This window comes from Ahaetulla prasina, chromosome 3 (genome assembly GCF_028640845.1).
Source record: "Ahaetulla prasina isolate Xishuangbanna chromosome 3, ASM2864084v1, whole genome shotgun sequence".
Classification (NCBI taxonomy): domain Eukaryota; kingdom Metazoa; phylum Chordata; class Lepidosauria; order Squamata; family Colubridae; genus Ahaetulla; species Ahaetulla prasina.
In genome coordinates, this window is record NC_080541.1 from 19,516,935 (window position 1) to 19,536,231 (window position 19,297).

Genomic DNA, 19,297 nt, shown 5'->3' on the forward strand with positions numbered 1-19,297 from the left:
CCATTCTTCCCTTGTCAGGACTTCAGAGAACATGGTTTCCAGAAGGGGCCAGGCATAGCTCTGCGGTTACAGGCAGAGAGATCAGTTACAGTTGCTGTATCTCTTGCGCACCAAAAGGAGGAGATCAGCTCAAGCACAAAATGTCCAAGGGAAAAAAAGTTTATTATATCTTGGAAAATTCAGCTTCCAGTTGTCCCAGGATCATACACTTTGTCTAGGAGCAACTTGGCGTGACAGGAATTGTAATCTGGGAGATTTAGAGGACACCAGTTTTAAAAGGCCGTTTTGTTATGTACAGAACTACAACCTAGCAGGTTGGTTGAAGCCCTGCTGGTACAGTGGTTAAAGTGCAGTTATTGCAGGCAAACTCCCCCCACAGCCTGGAGTTCGATCCTGACCGACTCAAGGTTGACTCAGCTTTCCATCCTTCTGAGATTGGTAAAATGAGGACCCAGACTGTTGGGGGCAATATGCAAATCATTCTTTGACAATGTAAATCTCCCAGAATGTGCTGTAAAGCACTATGGGGTGGTATATAAGGCTAAATGCTATTGCTATTGAAGATTGTAAACTTTGGTCATAAATCATGAGCTAGGAATCTGAAATCACAGAGCCTTCTATGATTTTTAATTTTATCTTCTGCGTGACTGTTTCCTACCACAACTGCCAGACTGGAGGCAAAAAATGCAGGAAAAAATGTACCATAAACCTCAAATAGACATAACCTAATTTACCATTTTGGATGCTCAGGTTGCCGGACATACTCCAAGCTCACAAAGTACAAGCTGAAAATGTGGGGGACAAAATCTCTTAGGGTAGTGTGGGAACTGCAAGATAAATATTTACTTGAGTGTATGGGAGGCCCACCTTGAATTTACATTCTCATATTAAAGAGGACGATGTTGCATTTTCAGAGTTTTTGACACCTTTAAAGCCTTACATGGTGTTTCCCAACCTCAGCGACTTTAAGATGTGTGGACTACAACTCCCAGAATTCCCCAGCCAGCCATGCTGGGAGTTGAATTCTGGGAGTTGAAGTTCACGCCTCTTAAAATTCCCCAGGTTGAGAAATACTGCTGTACACAAGATTGTCTTCCCACATCTTTCTTAAGAAACCATGTGGTTTGTTTGATTCCGCACACCTCTTACAAAGACAAAAACCCCAGTTGCTTGTAAACTATGGTTTATGGCTCGTCTCAATGTAGGAAGCACTTTCTTTCCCCCCCCCCCTTTCTTTTCTTCTTTTTCTTTTTACCTGGGAGGTTATATTGTACTTCATCAAATGGTGAAGAAGCTCTTTGTCATGATGTGCCAGGATGTTTTCCACCATACTGAGGACATTGATAGGAGGGTTTGGGAAAAATTCAAACCAATGCTGACACCAATTGACTGAAAAAGAAAACATAAAAGAACGTCAGTGGTTAATGGCTGTGCCTCAACCAACACTTACCAGAATGCAAGGCAAAGATTGGTTTCTCTCACAACGGCAAATGCATGGCCTCTGAGTGGCCCTTTCCCCCCCCCCTCAACACCAACTGTGCCACCTGAGGAGGATGAGAACTGCAGTCCAACACATCTGGAAGGCACAAAAATGAGAAGATCTAAGGCAGGGGTAGTCAACCTTTTTATACCTACCGCCCACTTTTGTATCTCTGTTAGTAGTAAAATTTTCTAACCGCCCACCAGATCGGGGGGAGATGCGCGAGCTAATTTTGTTTGCGGTTGCACTACAGCGCCATTTAGTTTCACTTACATAATGTGAATTAAACTTATGCACGGGCGATACAAATAATATATTTTCAGAAATTTAAATTGTCACAGGGAATTTTATGAAAACCTAATGAAAATGTTTTTAAATACTGCTATAACATTTTTTAAAAAAGTCAATTAAATTAAAAAAAAGGAAAGTGCTTCAGTATCGGACAAACCCTCTACCGCCCACCATGAAAGCTGGAACGCCCACTAGTGGGGGGGTAGGGACCAGGTTGACTACCACTGATCTAAGGGATCCTCTGGATCCCTCTGCCACCTGCATTGTTTTTCCTTGGCAAAAAAGGAGGCTGGAGCCACAACTGGCAAGTTGGGAGTTCTGATTCCTCCACCTTTCTAAGATGCTCAGAGGCTCTGAAGAGAAACTAAGTTACTCTAGAGTTTCAGCTGGCCATAAGGGCCTTTTTAAAAATACAGGTAGTACTTGAATTACAACCATTCATTTAGTGACTGTTCAAACCGAAAAAAGTCACTCACTGCTGGTTTTCATATAACGACCGTTGCAGCATCCCCACGGTCAAAATTCAGACCCTTAGCAAGTGACTCATATTTATGACGGTTGCAGCATCCTGGGCTCATGTTGATCCCCTTTTGTGATCTTCTGACATGCAAAGTCAGAAGGCAGTACTGCAGGCTACTCCTGCTGCCTGCCGGCTGCCTGCAATATGGCAGTTCGAATCTCACCAGGCCCAAGGTTGACTCAGCCTTCCATCCTTCCGAAGTGGGTAAAATGAGGACCCAGATTGTTGGGGACAATAGGCTGACTCTGCAAACCTCTTAGAGAGGGCCATAAAGCACTATGAATTGGTATATAACTCTGCGCTATTGCTAAAGTCAATGGGGAGGCCAGATTCACTTAAAAATCATGTTCCTAACTGAGCCGTGATTCACTTTACAACTGTGGCAAGGAAGACTGTAAAATGGAGCAGACTTCACTTAACAACTGTCATGCTTAGCAATGGACATTTTGGCCCCAATTGTGGTTGTAAGGCGAGGACTAGTTAAACTCAAGTGTCAATCTTTCCACCTAACTGTAGTGGACACTCGCAGCTGCACACACAGAACTGAATTTCAGTGTCCAACTGGCAACTTTAAAACTCTAACAGCAACTGCTTGCAATATTGCAGGTTCAAGTCCCACCAGGCCCAAGGTTGACTCAGCCTTCCATCCTTTATAAGGTAGGTAAAATGAGGACCCAGATTGTTGGGGGCAATAAGTTGACTTTGTATATAAATATACAAATGGATGAAGACTATTGCTTGACATAGTGTAAGCCGCCCTGAGTCTTCGGAGAAGGGCGGGATATAAATGCAAAAAAAAAAAAATCCTTCTTACTTATTACGGTAGCCACCACCTCGAAGCAGATGAGCGGATTGTTCTGGAAGAGTTTGACGAAGGGGAAAACCAGCAGAGGGATGTAAGGCATCTCGCCAAAGATGATGGACCAGTGAGCCAGGCCAGAAAGAGTCCTGAGGACAAAGAGAAGGAGCTGTGTAGAAAAAGTAGGCAAGAATCTTGCACAATAACAAACAAAACAAAAACCCAGACTCTTCTAAAACACGCCGGCTGGGGAATTCTGGGAGCTGAAGTTGACCAGGTTAGGAAACACTTCTAAAAGAACCTATTGAATGACAGAAATAGTTCCACCAATTAAGCCTCATCTAATCACGCAGTCTGGGCACACGGTGGCTCAGGGGCTAGGATGTTGAGCTTGTCGATCGAAAGGTCGGCAGCTCAGCGGTTCGAATCCCTAGTGCCACCTAATGGGGTGAGCTCCTGTTACTTGTCCCAGCTTCTGCCAACCTAGCAGTTTTGAAAGCATGTAAAAATGCAAGTAGAAAAAATAGGGACCACCTTGTTGGAAGGTAACAGCGTTCCATGCGCCTTTGGCGTTGAGTCATGCTGGCCACATGACCACGGAGATGTCTTTGGACAGTGCTGGCTCTTTGGCTTTGAAACGGAGATGAGCACCGCCCCCTAGAGTCGGCAAAGACTAGCACGTATGTGTGAGGGGAACCTTTACCTTTACCTAATCACACGGTGGCTCGGAGGCTAAGAAGCTGAGTTTGTTGATCGAAAGGTCGGCAGTTCAGTGGTTTGAATCCCTAGTGCTGCATAATGGGGTGAGTTCCCGTTACTTGTCCCAGCTTCTGCCAACCTAACAGTTTCGAAAGCACATAAAAAATACAAGGAGAAAAATTGGGACCACCTTTGGTGGGAAAGTAACAGTGTTCCATATCCCTTAGGTGTTTAGTCATGCTGGCCACATGACCACGGAGATGTGTTGTGGCTCCAGCCCCTGAACCTGGCCCCATGCCCAAAAGTGACTCTGAGAGTGAGGGGGAAGGGCCAGTAAGGTTTACCTCAGGAGCACCAATTCCTTTGGCCCGGCTCCAGGAGCCAGAACCAGGCCAGTCGGAAGGCGTAATGAGGCCGACATCCCCTGATTCCTCCCTTCCTCAGGCTACGCCTACAGACGCAGCTGATAACCATACTAATCAAGCCTGGACCGATCCGCGCTTCAGAAGATTAGAGAGGCAGTGTCATCAAAGGGAAGGGTGGGGCAGGAGGCCCACCCCACAGGATATATAAGGAGCTTTGGGACTGCTCTCACTTCTACAGGAAGCAATTAGCTGAACTGTGTCGAAGTGAGCTGAAGTCTTAATCTGTTTGAACTTTTTGGCAGGCAGCTGCGTTTTCTCGGCCAGGACTGATAGGAGCCGTGTAACCACTGGCTGTAGGCCGGCTCGTTACTCCAAAGTGAGGACGGAGACAGAACAGAGACGTCTTCGGACAGCACTGGCTCTTCGGCTTTGAAACGGATATGAGCACCGCCCCGTAGAGTCAGGACAACTAGCACTTATGTGCGAGGGGAGCCTTTACCTTTACCTTTAATCACAATTAGGGTTAACCATAGCCTAGATCGGTGTTTCTCAACCTTGGCAACTTTAAGAACGTGGAGTTCAGCTCCCAGAATTTTGCCTGCAGGTTTCTATTTCATCCCTTGTTACTGAAGCAACCTTGAAATCATGTAGGTTTCTGATAAAGGACTAAGGAAAAGGCGCTCAACTAACCTACCTTCGGGCAGGCATTGACTTATGACCAGTTGCTTAGCAACCATTCAAAGTTATGACAGACCCCGGAAATGGAAATTAGGAGCCGGATTTTAAATTCCAACGTTGTTTGCATTTTCAATGCTTGGCTACTGGCCTGCATTTACATTTACCGCTGTTTGTAACACTCCAGAGTCCCCTATTACAGGCAGTCCTTGACTTACTACAGTTCGTTTAGTGACAAATGAAAGTTAAAATGGCACTGAGGAAAGTGACTTATGACCATTGTTCACTCTTACGACCGTTTCAGCATCTCCCAGATCACATGATCAAAATTCAGATGCTGGGCAACGGGTTCCTATGTATGACAGTTGCACTGTCTTGAGCAGCTTTTGAGGCTTTCTGGCAAGCAGAGTCAATGGGGAAACAAAATTCACTTAACAACCGCCGAACTAACTTAACAAAACTGCAATGATTCACTTAACAACTGTGGCTAGAAAGATCGTAAAATGGGGCAAAGCTCCATTAACAAATGTCTCACTTAACAACATACATTTTGGGTTCAACTGCGGTCGTAAGATGAGGGTTATCTGTATTTACATTTTTCTCAGAAAAAAAAATGCCCTATAGTGCAGGGGTCTCCAACCATGGCAACTTTAAGCCTGGAGGACTTCAACTCCCAGAAGGCCCCAGCCAGCTTTGCTGGCTGGGGAATTCTGGGAGTTGAAGTCCGCCAGGCTTAAAGTTGCCAAGGTTGGAGACCCCTGCTATAGTGAACAATGAGGTTGCTGAACGACCATTGCGAGGAAAAAAAAAGGTCATAAAATCCAGGCATGGTGGTGTAATGACCCACTTTACAACTGTCACAATTTACGACTGAAATCATGGGCTCAAATTACAGTTGTAAATCAAGGACTGTTTGTATGAGCTGTCCTGGCGCAGTGGTTAGAGTGCAGTACTGCAGGCTACTTCTGCTGATCACCAGCTGCCAGCAGTTTGGCAGATTGAATCTCACCAGGCTCAAGGTTGACTCAGCCTTCCATCCTTCCGAGGTCGGTAAAATGAGGACCCAGATTGTTGGGGGCAATATGCTGACTCTGTAAACTGCTTAAAGAGGGCTGTAAAGCACTATGAAGCGGTATATAAGTCTAAGTGCTATTGCTATAAAGCAAATCCACTCCATATATCTGGCATAAAATACCGTATTTTTCTGAGTATAGAACGCACTGGAGTATAAGATGCACCTTAATTTTTGGGGAGGAAAATAAGAAAAAAGCTGATTGGCAGGTGAATTGGCCTCCCAGAATACCCCCAATCAGCTGTTCCAAGAGGTGAATTTTAGCAACAGGTTCCTTGATTGTGAGCTCTGTGCCATACTTTTTTGGGGGGTTTTTTTCTGCCTCTGAAACTCTGTTTCAGAAAAAACTTTTTTCTGCCTCTGAAAGCCTCCGAAACAGAGCTTCAGAAAAAAAGCCTCTGAAGCTCTGTTTGGGAGCTTCTTTTCTGAAGCTCCGTTTGGGGCTTTTTTTCTAAGCTCCGTTTGGGGCTTTTTTTTCTGAAGCTTCGTTTCTAATGCTTTTTTCAGCCTCTGAAACATCTGTTTGAGAAGCTGCGTGGGTTTCATTCGGAGTATAAGATGCACCCATATTTTCACCCTCTTTTTGGGGGTAAAAAGGTGCGTCTTATACTCATAAAAATACGGTAATCTGACTCTTACCTTTGTAAAACTCTCAGGAGCTTCCTGCTTTTAATTGGGTATTCATTCTGAAGGTGTGCGAAGGCCGAATGGGTCCCTTTATCCAACAGGCTGTTAAAGGCCAGGTGATTTTCGGGAAGGCGAAGCAAGGAGCGCCAAATAAACATCCTGCAATCGTAAAGCAAATGAGGAGGGCAGGGCCAACTTTGGCTACGTGTTTAAGACTGCAAAAACAAATGGACTCAGCCTGCAGGACTCCACAGACCTGTATTTTGCTGGATACTCTCCAAACCCTTTCAGCAAAGCTTGGAGACGCTTCTTGTTCAGCCCCTCCGGCAACTCATTCTGCAATAGGAGTGAGAGGGTTATTTCTTCTTTATGCGGGCGGCAGTTCTCCCCAAGAATCTTCCCTCCATTCTGAATGTGGTGATTTGGAGAAACCTATCTCGGCTTTTCCTTTATGTCAAATTAGCATTCTCTGTGGCTAGCACTGATGCTGTTACCAAACCTAGTTTGGGTAATGAAAAGTCTGCAAGGAAACCACCAAGCTCAGAGAGCACCAAGGACCCCACAGTTCAATCCTGCGCTAGGAACATTCTCTTCTACCGGTACCATAGATGGGCGTGAAACACTTCAGAAAGCACACAAATAGGAGAAATTTGCATGGAGGCATACTTCCACCAGTGAGCACTGATGATTTTCCCTAATTTCAGGGGTGGGATTCAGCTGGTTCAGACCGGTTCACGTGAAATCCTAGGCTTGGAAAACTTGGAACTCCGTCGGCTTCGACAAGACCTAAGTTTAACTCACAGAATCATCTATTGTAAGACTACTTCAGCTTTAATTGCAATAATACAAGAGCAACCAATAGATTTAAACTTAATGTCAACCGCTTTAATCTAGATTAATCTAGATTGCAGAAAATATGACTTCTGTAACAGAATCATCAGTGCTTGGAATACTTTACCTGACTCTGTGGTCTCTTCCCATAATCCTAAAAGCTTTAACCCAAAACTTTCTACTATTGACCTCACCCCATTCCTAAGAGGACCATAAGGGGCGTGCATAAGCGCACAAATGTGCCTACCGTTCCTATCCTATTGTTTTTCTTTTCTTCTTCCTATATATATATATGCTTATACCTCCTTATATTTATTCATATGTGTTTATATACTATATAATCTTTTTGTATGATGCCTACATATATTGTTGTGACAAAATAAATAAATAAATAAAATAAAAAAAACTGGATGTTAAATTTAATCTGGTTTGCCGAACCAGTAGTTGCAAGGACTGGCTGACCACGTCTCTCCCCTCCCAAGAGTCTCCATATGGCTCGTTTTGGATGCCAGGTAAGTGCAGGGCCCGCACAGAGGCTCTGAGAGGGTGAAAAATGGGCCTACTGGAAGTCTGGAAACTGGCCTGTTTCCGGCCTCCGGAGCCCAGGGGAGGCTGTTTTCGCCCTCCCAGAGGCTCAAGGAAAGCCTCCAGAGCCTGGGGAGGGCAAAAATGCCCCCCACTACCACCGTGATGCAGGAGGCTGAATAGGCCACGCCCACCCAGCAACTGGGCGGAGAACCGGTTGGTAAAATTGCTAGAATCCCACCCCTGCCTACTTTGGTAATGAAACATCTATATGTAAACACTGGTGGAAGTATGCCTACATACAATTTTCTCCTTTGTGTGCTCATACCAAAATAAAATAAAATAAAATAAAATAAAATAAAATAAAATAATAAAATAAAATAATAAAATAAAATAAAATAAACCTTTCTTTCTTGGGCCCTTCAGCTTTTGTTCTGTTCCTTTCTGCTGTATTCTCCTTCTCCCACTTCAAAAGCCACTGATCCTTGGCTTAAAGACAGCTGCTCAACCTCTCCCATAAGGGAGCACAGAGTTTGTGACCTAGCTTAACTTCCATATTCAGACACTCAGGATTAAAGTCCTGGAGATTTTCAGACGCTGGACAGCCATCTGCTGGAATTCAGAATTTGGGTTCCACGGAGAGAGAGAGAAATTAATCCTGTTCCCAACCCACCTTTCAGTTCACTTGAATGAGGTCAGGGGTATCCATAGCAATTTTGCAAAGGTACAGTGGGAAGCTGGGGACAGAGGGAGTGATGTCCCATACAAAAACATAGTGACGGCCATTTTGGGGATTGGTGGTTCTGGGAAAACTTTTTATTAACAATTTCATTGAATGAAAAATTTTGAAGGCTCCTGGGATCGTCAATTCCTGCACTGAACCAGGGGTTGGACTAAATGACCTTGAGGGGTGACCCTTCCACTCACACCTATGAATAAATCCCCGAGTGAAATCTCTCTCTTAATTTTATTCCCAGTTGGATGTAATAGGGAGGTGGGGGGGGGGGGGAAGAAGAGGGGAAAGCATTTCTGCAGTTAGGTAAAAGAGGCTCTTAAGTGGGAACAACCAGGTTTGTTTTTTCTACCTCAGCCACCGAGTGGGGTTCAGTCCTGAGGCAGCTCTTACCTCCTTGTCCTCATACGACACGTCGAGTGGAGGCTTCAACGCCTTGGATTGGATTTTGCCTTTTTTGGCTTTCCACGGCCTCTCTGAGGTTCTGGAAGTGACTCTCATGGTAAGTTTGTTGGCCTCCAACTTTCTCTTAGAGTCTTCGATCACTTTAAACAGCGGTGGGGGAGGCTGAAAAGGCCAAGATTTCGGGTTATCTGTTAAAAATCCTCCCTTGTTGGGACTCAAAGTTGCACGGGAGGATTCGAGGATGGGAGCGTCTATTCTTAATCACAAAAACATTCTGTCTAAACGCGAAGCAAACTTCATACGTTGCAAAACTGGAGCGTAAACCTTACTTCATTCTAGGAGTCACTTACTTCATCTAAATTCTGCCCCGTTAAGAAAACTAAAAAAAAAAAAAAAGCATGAGCAGAAAAGATAATTTGCAAATGCAGAGCTGGAAAACTGAGTGTTTTCCATGTGTGCCATTGTAGCTGGCTTTGTGCATGCAACTACAGCACAGACCTCTAAAGTTGATAACTTTAAGACTTGTGGACTTTAAGAGTTCCTCAGCTAGCCATGCTGGCTAGGGAATTCTGGGAGTTGAAGTCCACAAGTCTTAAAGTTGCCAAGTTTGGAGACCCCTGAACTATAGGTAATCTTCGACTTACAGTCATTGGTTTAGCAACTGTTTGAAGTTACTGTTGTGGCTCACCAGCAGCCAGCAGAGCTGGCAGCAGATTCGGACAGTGAGGAGGTTGGGGAGGAACATGGGCCAGTCCTGGAGTCTGGGGAAGGCTCTGATGAGGGCTCTGCATCAGAGGCAGAGAGGGGGCCAGGGCCGTATGCCAGTTATCAGCTGCCTTCGGAGTCAGACATCAGTGAGGCAGACAAACAGCTGGAGCCTGTTCCCAGTGTGCACATGCGCAGAGTTGCCACACGAAGGGAACAGCTAAAGAACAAGGGTCAACTTGGGAGAAAGGCCACAGGTGGACGATGAATGGCCCCTCCCAGAGGGAATAAAAAAGTGAGCGAAAGGGGAGGGGAGTTTGCAGGAGACAATTAGTTCACTTAATTGGTTCGTGACTCCTTGCCAAGTTTAGAAGATACCGGCCTGGCAGCTCTCCAAACCAGATAAGGTCTGTGACTGTAAATTCTCCCTTGAAGGACTTTGCTGGATGTGAATGAGAAGAGTTCACAGTAACTTAATAAAAAGGGATTTTTGTCTGGACAAGGAGTCTACTTCATGCTCTTGGGAAGCCTAGGTCAGAACAGTTACAAAGAGCACTGGGAAAAGTCCATCGAAGCTTCCCCAATCATATGATCAAAATTTGGGCATTGGCAACTGGCAAGTATCTGTGAAGACTGCAGGGTCCCAGGGTCATCATTTGTGACTTTTCCAGCAGGTTTCCAACAAGCAGCCAATGGGGGAAGCCAGATTCACTCCACAACTTGGTTCACTTAACAGCTGTAGTGATTTGCTTAACAACCATGGCAAAAAAAGGTCATTAAAAATGGTTGCGACTCATTTAACAAACATCTTGTTTAGCAGCAGAAATTCTGGTCCCCACTGTGATCTGAAGCTCTGTTTGGAGGCTTTTTTTTCCCGGAAGCTTTGTTTCTGATGCTTTTTTCAGCCTCTGAAACCTCTTTTTGAGAAGCTGGACGGGGCTACATTCAGAGTATAAGACACACCCAGATTTTTACCCCTCTTTTGTGGGGGGAAAAAGGTGCGTCTTATACTCTGAAAAATACGGTAATTTAGATGTGTTTGGTAAGTAACTACATTAATGTTTAAACATTTTGTTTGGTTCATTAATCACGCCAGATGTCGTGTCCCACTCCTCCGCTGACAGCTGGATCAGGGAAATCCGAATCAGGCTTGCCTCTGCAGCTCTGCCCAAAGTCCTAGCAAAGTCCTCAGAGCAGGCAGGAGACCAGTAAGTGACTTCAGCAAGATAAGTTCGACTTTGCCTGACTCAGAGACTGCCAGAAAGCAGATCCTTTATATAGGCCATGGGGTGTGGCTCCATGACTCAGCACTCATTAAGGCCTGCCCCTCCCTTCCTTCTGTTGCCTCCGCCTATCCAATCTTCTGATGCCAGGATTACTCCAATCAGCTGTTGTTGGGAGTAAACCCTCCTCAGGCTCACCTGCTGTGGAGGAGGGGGAGGGGTCTAGCTGCTCCGTTTGCCTGGGCATGGAGTCAGGGCTGGGGCAGGGAGATGCTCCTTCTTCTGCAGTTTGTGGGGGCATGGAGCCAGGACTTGGGCCTGGAGGCATACATTCCTCCGTGTTCGGGAGCAGGTAAGAAAGCCCCGGCTGCTCTGAGGGCGGGCAAGACACAACACCATACCTGACGGGGATGACGGGACTGGATGCAAAAGCTCCTTTTGCTGATGGTTTTCCTTTTTTTAAAAAAATTCAGAAACAGGCATGGGAATTTAGGAATGACATGCCCTGATAGTTTTCATTGGAATGATTCCTGAGGACCCTGTGCCCAGATCGAACACTTAAAGGAAGGATGGCGAGTTTGGAGGTTTCCTCCAAGTCTAACCTTGTTGACCTCTTGGGTCAGAGCCTGGACGCTGTAAATGCTAAGGCTGCCGTTCTCCATCACAGCTGCAATGTACCTTCCGGAAGGGCTCACGGCAGCCATGCTGATGCCCTCTTCGTGACTGCCAAGGTCAAACAGTAGCTTGCATGTATTGATGTTGATAAATCGCATGAGATTATCTTGGCTCAGCACTGCAAGGACCTAGAAGGAAGGAGGGGGGGGGGGAAAGGGGGGGATGTAAAAGACAATTTGTTTGCAAATGTTTTAGTACACATAGTCCTCGACTTACAACAGTTCATTTAGTGACCGTTCAGAGTTACAACAGCACGGGAAAAAAAGAGACTCATGTCTCATTACAACTGTTGCGGCGTCCCCATTTCACATGACCAAAGTTCAGAGGCTTGGCAACTGCTTCATATTTACGACCGTGGCGGTGTCCCCTTTTGCGACCTGCTGACCAGCAATGGGGAAGCCAGATTCAGTTAACAATGGGGTGACTAATTTAACAAATGCGATGGTTCACTTAACAACTGTGGCAAGAAAAGTCGTACTATGGGGGCAAACTCACTTAACAAATGTTTCCCTTAGCAACATCAATTCTGGGCTCAAATGTGTGCGTAACTTAAGGACTACCTATAATCTTTTTTTAAAAAAACACACCCCATGATTTACTGCAATCCGAGATCTTTAGAAATGCAGTTGGTCCTCGATGTACGACTGCAACTGAGTCCACAACTTCCGTTGCTAAACGAGGCAGCGGTTAAGTGAGTTTTGCTCCATTTTATGCCCTTTTCAGGCCACAACGGTTAAACGAATCGCTACCGTCGTTAAGTGAATCGGGCTTCTCCCGTTGATGTCGCTTCTTGGAAGCTGGCTGGGAGGGTTGCAAATGGCGACCATGTGACCACGGGGAGGCTGCAACCTTCGTTAAGTGTGAAAACCGGTCATAAGTCAATTTTTTTTCACTGCTGTTGTAATTTTGGTAACTAAATAAACAGTTGTGAGTGGAGGGCTATCTATCGTACAACATGCATCTGAGAAAAAAAACACCTTTTGAGGTTTTTGGCTGCAGCTTTCAACAGACTTTAGAAGGGATGCGGTGACTTAGTGGCTAAGATGCTGAGCTTGTCGATCGAAAGGTTGGCAGTTCAGCGGTTCGAATCCCTAGTGCTGCGTAATGGGGTGAGCTACTGTTACTTGTCCCAGCTTCTGCCAACCTAGCAGTTTGAATGGAGGTAAAAAATGCAAGTAGGAAAATAGGAACCACCTTTGGTGGGAAGGTAACAGCGTTCCGTGCACCTTTGGCATTGAGTCATGCCGGCCACATGACCACGGATACATCTTCGGACAGCGCTGGCTCTTCGGCTTTGAAACGGAGATGAGCACCGCTCCCTAGACTCGGGAATGACTAGCACATATGTGCAAGAGGAACCTTTACCTTTACCTTCAACAGACTTAAGCTGATTCATACAACATACAGCCTTGCAATGGGGGAAGTCAAATAAACTTAGGCCTGAATCAACCCTCAATAAGATATCATTTTATTAATAATGAAACAATTATTTCAATACTATTAATTAATTATTTATTCATTTTATGGGGAGGGAATCTTGGAAGAAGCCCACGTGCCACCAGCATACTTGTATTTCTCCCTAAGCAATTCATAGGTTTTAAGCAATTCATATATTTTAAAATGGTGAAAGAGAGATAGGGGGGCATCAACCCGTTGCCCACCAAATAAAAAATGTAAATATTCCCTTGATGATCTCCAGCAAGTAGAAACTCTACTGAACAGTCAAAAGCCACATTCAAAAGAACGTGTTGTCTTGGTATGATCAGACAAAATCATATAATTTGGTGTAACTCTTTTCACAATCGCCTCTCCTAGCAAAGAAGGTGCTGTGGTCCATCAGCAGCCTACGGAGTTGGAAACGGAATTGGACAGCGATGAGGCTGAGGTGAGGCCAGGGCCATCGGGGAGTGAGGTGCAGACTCCAGAGCCTCCAGAGACTGATAGTAATGAGGCAGAGGAACAGGAGGAGCCTGTTCCTAATGCATGCATGAGAAGAGCTGCCAGAAGGCAAGAGCAGCTCAAGCAGAGAGGACAACTCGGGAGTAGGGCCAAGAGATGATTGGCCCCTCCCATAAGGCTTAAAACAGACCAGCATCGGCGTTTCAGCTTTGCCAGAAAACAACGTTGTAGCTGCATCCTCTGCTTCGTGTACGTCTTTGTTTTTGTGGCTTCTGGACATTTGCCAGGAAGGGCCTGTGGCAGTTTGCCTAATTGGACTAAGGTTTGTGAGATAACTGAGGAATATGTGTTGGGAGGCATTTGTTTTACTTTGAGTTGAACAACGCTGGGAATGAAGTAATTTCCAACTGTTCGAATAAAGTTTGTTTTTTCATGGACTGTTTATTACTACCTACTTGGTCCTGGGTCACAACAGGAGGTTCCAGTCTCAATTATGAGGCTACCTGCATAATAGCAATAGCACTTATATACCGCTTCAGCTCTGTCACTCACCTGATTAGAGCCTCCATCAAAACTATCAGAAAGGAATTCCAGGTGCCGAATGGCTCGCACTTTGGTTGGCATCTGGATAATTCGTAGCAGCTGCTTAGACTCCAAGCACCATAGGTGAAGGTGATTTGATTTGCCTCCTGCTGCCAGGATGCGGCCATCACTAAAATCCCATAAAAGACAACAGGCATTAATCTACTCATCTTCATGGCAGCTTAAATCTCAGTTTACTCTCACAGCACTCAAGTACATTGCAAAGGATTGCTCGGTCCCAATAAAAGAATCGGTCGGATGTATATGATTTCTGGTTTCAAGATGGTATAAATCACATCATTCCTTATCTGGATTTAAAAATCTCCGGTTGGGACACTCCAAGGAACAGCATGGTGATAAAATCATCAGCACTCACCACAACTAATTGAATGTTCTACAAACAGGCTTATATTTACATCTCATTCAGAGGTGGGTTTCAGCAGGTTCTGACCATTTCTGGAGAACCGGAAGCGGAAATTTCGAGTAGTTCAGAGAACCGGTAGTAAAAATTCTGACTGGCCCCGCCCTCATTTATTCTCTGCCTCCTGAGTCCCAGCTGATTGGGAGGAAATGGGGATTTTGCAGTAACCTTCCCCTGGATTGGGGAGGGAATGGAGATTTTACAGTATCCATCCTCAGCCGAAGTGGTTGTAGGAAAAATGCTTTTAAAAGTAAAAAAAAAAAAAGTTGGCTACGACCAGTCACATTACCTCCCCCACCAAGCCACGCCAACAGAACTGGTAGTAACAAATTTTACATTTCACCCCTGGGAAGGAGATTTGTAGGCTGATAAAGACCATGCCTACCGGGTAATGGCGAAGACCTTGTAGTGCAACGAAGACCCTTCGATGGGCGATGGTAGCTGGTACTTGCAATGAAGGGTATCAAAGTCCCACGCAAAGACCGAGTTATCTTTGAAGCAGCTGAGAATGGTGTTACTTAGAGGAAGAAAGAATACCTGGGAAAAAAGCACACGAAAGAAATGTTTGAAAATGAGCAGCTTTTTCACTTCGGATTGAGCACAGGTAGTCCCTGACTTACGACCACTATCGAGCCCAAAAGTTATGTTGCTAAGTGAAACATTCGTTAATGGAGTGGTTGCCCCATTTTACGACTTTTCTTGCCACTGTGTAAGTGAATCATTGCAATTCTGAAGTTAGTAACACGGTTGTTAAGTGAATCTGGCTTCCCCATCGGCTTTGCTTGTCAGAAGGTCACAAAACAGAATCACATGAGCCCGGGACACTGCAACGGTCATCAATATGAACCAGTTGCCTAACATTTGAATTTTAATCATGTGCCCATGGGGATGTTGCAACGGTCGCAAGTGCGGAAAATGATCATAAGTCACTTTTTTTTAGTGCCGTTGTAACTTTGAACGGTCACTAAATGAACTGTTGTAAGTCGAGGACTACCTGTCCTGTGATTCCTCACTGGGACCTGACGAAAATTGAAAATGACCACAGATTTCAGGAGACCAGATGATTAAACCGGCAATGGAGGACTATCTCCAGAATTCACCTTTTGGATCCCCACAGAATGGCGGACGTTCAACTTCCTTTTGCGCTGGAACGTGTCCAGATCCCAAAGCTGGGCAGTATCTGTAGAGCACGTGATGGCGTATCTGCCAGAGCCGTGAACAGAGATGGAAGAAACGGAAGAGTCGTGTCCTCTCATCCAGCTAACAAGTTCTTTGGTTGCTATGGAAGTAAGAAGGTGGTGGTGGGGGAGATCAGAATTAACCCAGAAGCAACCAGGAAACTTTAAAAGATTTCAAACTTGAAAGAAACGTGACTTCAGAGGAGATTGTGCCAACCTCTCTAGAAAGGGCCCAGTGCTGATTTGACCATTGCAGAAGTTTTCTAAGCCTGGAACAGAACAGTTGGAACCAGAAATAGGGAAATGTGTTCTGTTCCTTCTTGTGCTGTTCTGTACAAACCTAAGAGGTTTTGCCCAAACTTAGGGAGATCATTTCTACCAGTAGGTTTTGAACCAATTGATGATGAATGAGTTCCGTAAGGTCAAAATAACTGCTTCAAACTTGAAATATTCTGCACGCCATTATATTACACTAGTATAGCAGTGTTTTTTCAAACTTGGCATAAGATGGGTGGATTTGAAGTCCCAGAATTCTGGGATTTGATTCATTATGGAATTATGAAGCCCATCAGGAATTATGGGAGATGTTGTTCCCAGCACCCTTGAGAAGCTGTCTACTACGGATTGGAAATTTTTAAAATTACCTGTGTCAAAGCATTTGATGGAATAATCAGCCAAAGCCACAAGGAATTCTGTTTTCCTGCGAAGAGTAAATGCCAAAGCAGTGCAAGCTTGTCCCGTTCGTTGAACCAGGTTGAACCTATTGAGACAAACCAGTGGTGAAATGTAAAATTTGTTACTACCGGTTCTGTGGGCGTGGCTTGGTGGTGGTGGGTAATGTGACTGGGTGGGTGTGACCAACTTTTTTTTAATTTTTAAAAGCATTTTAAAAAATGTAAAAAAAATGCTTTTAAAAACCTCTGATGATCCCAGCTGAGCTGCGCGATCATCAGAGGGTTTTTTTAACTTTTAAAAGCATTTTTTCTCCCGACAAAAAAATGCTTTTGAAAGTTAAAAAAAAACTCTTGATGATCGCGCGGCTCAATTGGGCATGGGGGGCGGGGTGTTGCAGGGATTTTTGCTACCAGTTCTCCGAACCACCTGCCGCCATCGCTACCGGATTGGGCGAGCTGGTCCAAACTGGGAGCATTTCACCCCTGAGACAAATCAAAATGATTCCAGCACAGCATAAAATGTCATTTACAGCAGCTATCAAGTTAAGCAATCTGTGAATGTTTCATAGACTCCTTACACACTAACAGATAACCATGCTAACGCTAAAAGGGAGTAATTTAACCAAAGGACTCAGCATAGTCTAAAATGCGCCAGATCTTGTATACTTGTATTTATGTACTGTATTTTTCGGAGTATAAAACACTCTGGAGTATAAGACACACCTTATTTTGGGGGGTGGAAAATAAGAAAAAAAAAATTCTGCTTGAGAGGCTCTTGAGAGGCAATTGCAGCCTCCAAAAGCTTCAAAAGGATGGGAGCCGGCAGGTGGACATACATTTGGTGTATAAGATGCACTCAAATTTTCACCTCTTTTTTTTGGGGGGGGGAAGTGCGCCTTATACCCTGAAAAATACGGTATATGTCTCTGTATGTGTGTGTGCATATCTATGTTTATATCTATCTATCTATATGTATTTCTATATATTTCTCTTATTTTTGTTTATAAGTTATTGAAAAGTCTGACAGCCTTGAAATGGGGGAAGTAAATCTAGGCCATAATCAATCCTCAACAAAATATGATTTTAATAATAATGAAACAATTATTTCAATACTATTAATAATTATCTTTTATTCATTGGGTATATGGAGAGAATCTTGGAAAAAGCCCACATGGCACTAGCATACTTGTACTTTTACCTAAGCAACTCATATATTTTAAGTAAGCATAAACTAAATGATGAAAGAAACATGGAGTACCAACCTGTTGCCCACCAAATCAAAAACATAAATATTCCCCTGATGATCTCCAGCAAGTAAATACTCTCCTGAACAGTCAAAAGCCACATTCAAAAACCGTATTGTCTTGGAATGATATCCTGTGGTGGTATGAATAATATTTACTATGATTCTGGAAAGAAAGCACAATGAAGTTAATATAAGGAGAACTGTGGGAGAAAAGAAATTATGTCACAATAGGGAGAAAGTCTGCTATAAAAGTAAAGAAGAAGAAAAAAAAACCTAGAGGGAGAGAATGGGTGGCCTGGCATATTTTTGGCAGTTGTCTTACACACTGCTTACCTTCTCTGACTGGGATGAAATGAACCCATGTTATGGGGATAAAACCCTCAACCGAAAAAGAGGTGCCCATCCCTGTGACAGTTTCAATGGGGCACATTCCTATCAAATTAATCTACTTCAAATGATCCATCTTATTTTTATGGGTGTTATAACAGATTCTAGGGACGCGGTGGCTTAGTGGCTAAGACACTGATCTTGTTGATTGAAAGGTCTGCAGTTCAGCGGTTCGAATCCCTAGTACCACATAACGGGGTGAGCTCCCGTTACTTGCCCCAGCTTCTGCCAACCTAGCAGTTCAAAAGCACGTAAAAAATGCAAGTAGAAAAAATAGGGACCACCTTTGGTGGGAAGGTAACAGCGTTCTGTGCACCTTTGGCATTAAGTCATGCTGGCCACATGACCACAGAGATGTCTTCGGACAGTGCTGGCTCTTCGCTTTGAAATGGAGATGAGCACCGCCCCCTAGAGTCGGGAACGACTAGCACGTATGTGCGAGGGGAACCTTTACCTTTACCTATAACAGATTCTCCTGGGACAGAATGCCTACCTCTCCCACATCTGATGTCAACCACTTTTTGCAAAGGAATAAGGACTTTTAATCTGGAGTGGTTCCTCCTTATTTATTTATTTATTATTTATCAATTATAGATGAGACACTCTACTTAGTACGGTAAGTATATTTAAGGCAGTTGCACCATGGTCCTTCCTCTCGGTGCATTCAGCAGTTTCCCAAGATTCTATTTTTAATCAGCATAAAAGCAAGGGAGGCATTGAAACCCTTTTTCATTGTATCACCTGTGCAATCACCGCCCCCCCCATCCGCCCTCCAAAAAGTGCTCTCTCTTTCCCTGGTTTGGGGATGGAGGAGGGCTGATGGCAGTCGGAATCCAGTTCTTTCAGGTGGGTCATGGGCTAATTGGACGCCTGTGAGCAGAAGGTGATGGAAAAGCGTCGCTCTGGCTGGAAACGGATAGACTATCCCTGAAGATGGAGGCTCCATGGTTGAACAGCTGCAAAACACACACACACACACACACACACAAAATAATGCAGCCAAGTGATGCTTGCGTCTACGGAAAGTTACCCCTGCTGTGTTGCCGGGGAGGGTCTGCGGTGCCAGATTTTGCCCTGTTCTCTGTTGCCCAGATCCGAGCTCTGCATCCCGGCGGGAAAGGAAACAGGAGAGCCGCCTCGCTCAGCCGCCGGACTGAATCCACCCCAACGGCCGCTTCTCCTGCCAGACCGCTCTGACTTGGGAAGATACCAATGCACCATCCTATCGGAGGGGGGGGAAGATAGGAAAGGAACGCCTCCTCCTTCGGCATGGACTCAGGAAGGC

The 19,297-nt window shown here is 44.8% G+C and overlaps 1 protein-coding gene across 2 annotated transcripts in view; it reads right to left on the reverse strand.

The window, feature by feature from the left end:
* Positions 1-19,251, reverse strand: part of TBC1D31 (TBC1 domain family member 31) — a 41,034-nt gene extending 21,783 nt beyond the window's left edge. For both annotated transcript variants that reach the window (XR_009154276.1, XM_058175977.1), the window contains exons 1-13: positions 19,043-19,251; positions 17,642-17,788; positions 16,350-16,465; positions 15,628-15,806; positions 14,913-15,064; positions 14,077-14,236; positions 11,553-11,753; positions 9,011-9,184; positions 6,785-6,864; positions 6,541-6,687; positions 3,106-3,239; positions 1,256-1,389; positions 1-60 (exon numbers count right to left, since the gene is read on the reverse strand). The exon at positions 1-60 is cut by the window's left edge and continues 120 nt beyond it. Coding sequence is in view for 1 of the 2 variants with exons in the window: in XM_058175977.1 (XP_058031960.1) it covers positions 1-60; positions 1,256-1,389; positions 3,106-3,239; positions 6,541-6,687; positions 6,785-6,864; positions 9,011-9,184; positions 11,553-11,753; positions 14,077-14,236; positions 14,913-15,064; positions 15,628-15,806; positions 16,350-16,465; positions 17,642-17,788; positions 19,043-19,233 (1,875 nt within the window). In the remaining variant the exon portion in view is untranslated. The remainder of the gene's footprint in view (positions 61-1,255; positions 1,390-3,105; positions 3,240-6,540; positions 6,688-6,784; positions 6,865-9,010; positions 9,185-11,552; positions 11,754-14,076; positions 14,237-14,912; positions 15,065-15,627; positions 15,807-16,349; positions 16,466-17,641; positions 17,789-19,042) is intronic.
* Positions 19,252-19,297: the final 46 nt, after the last annotated feature.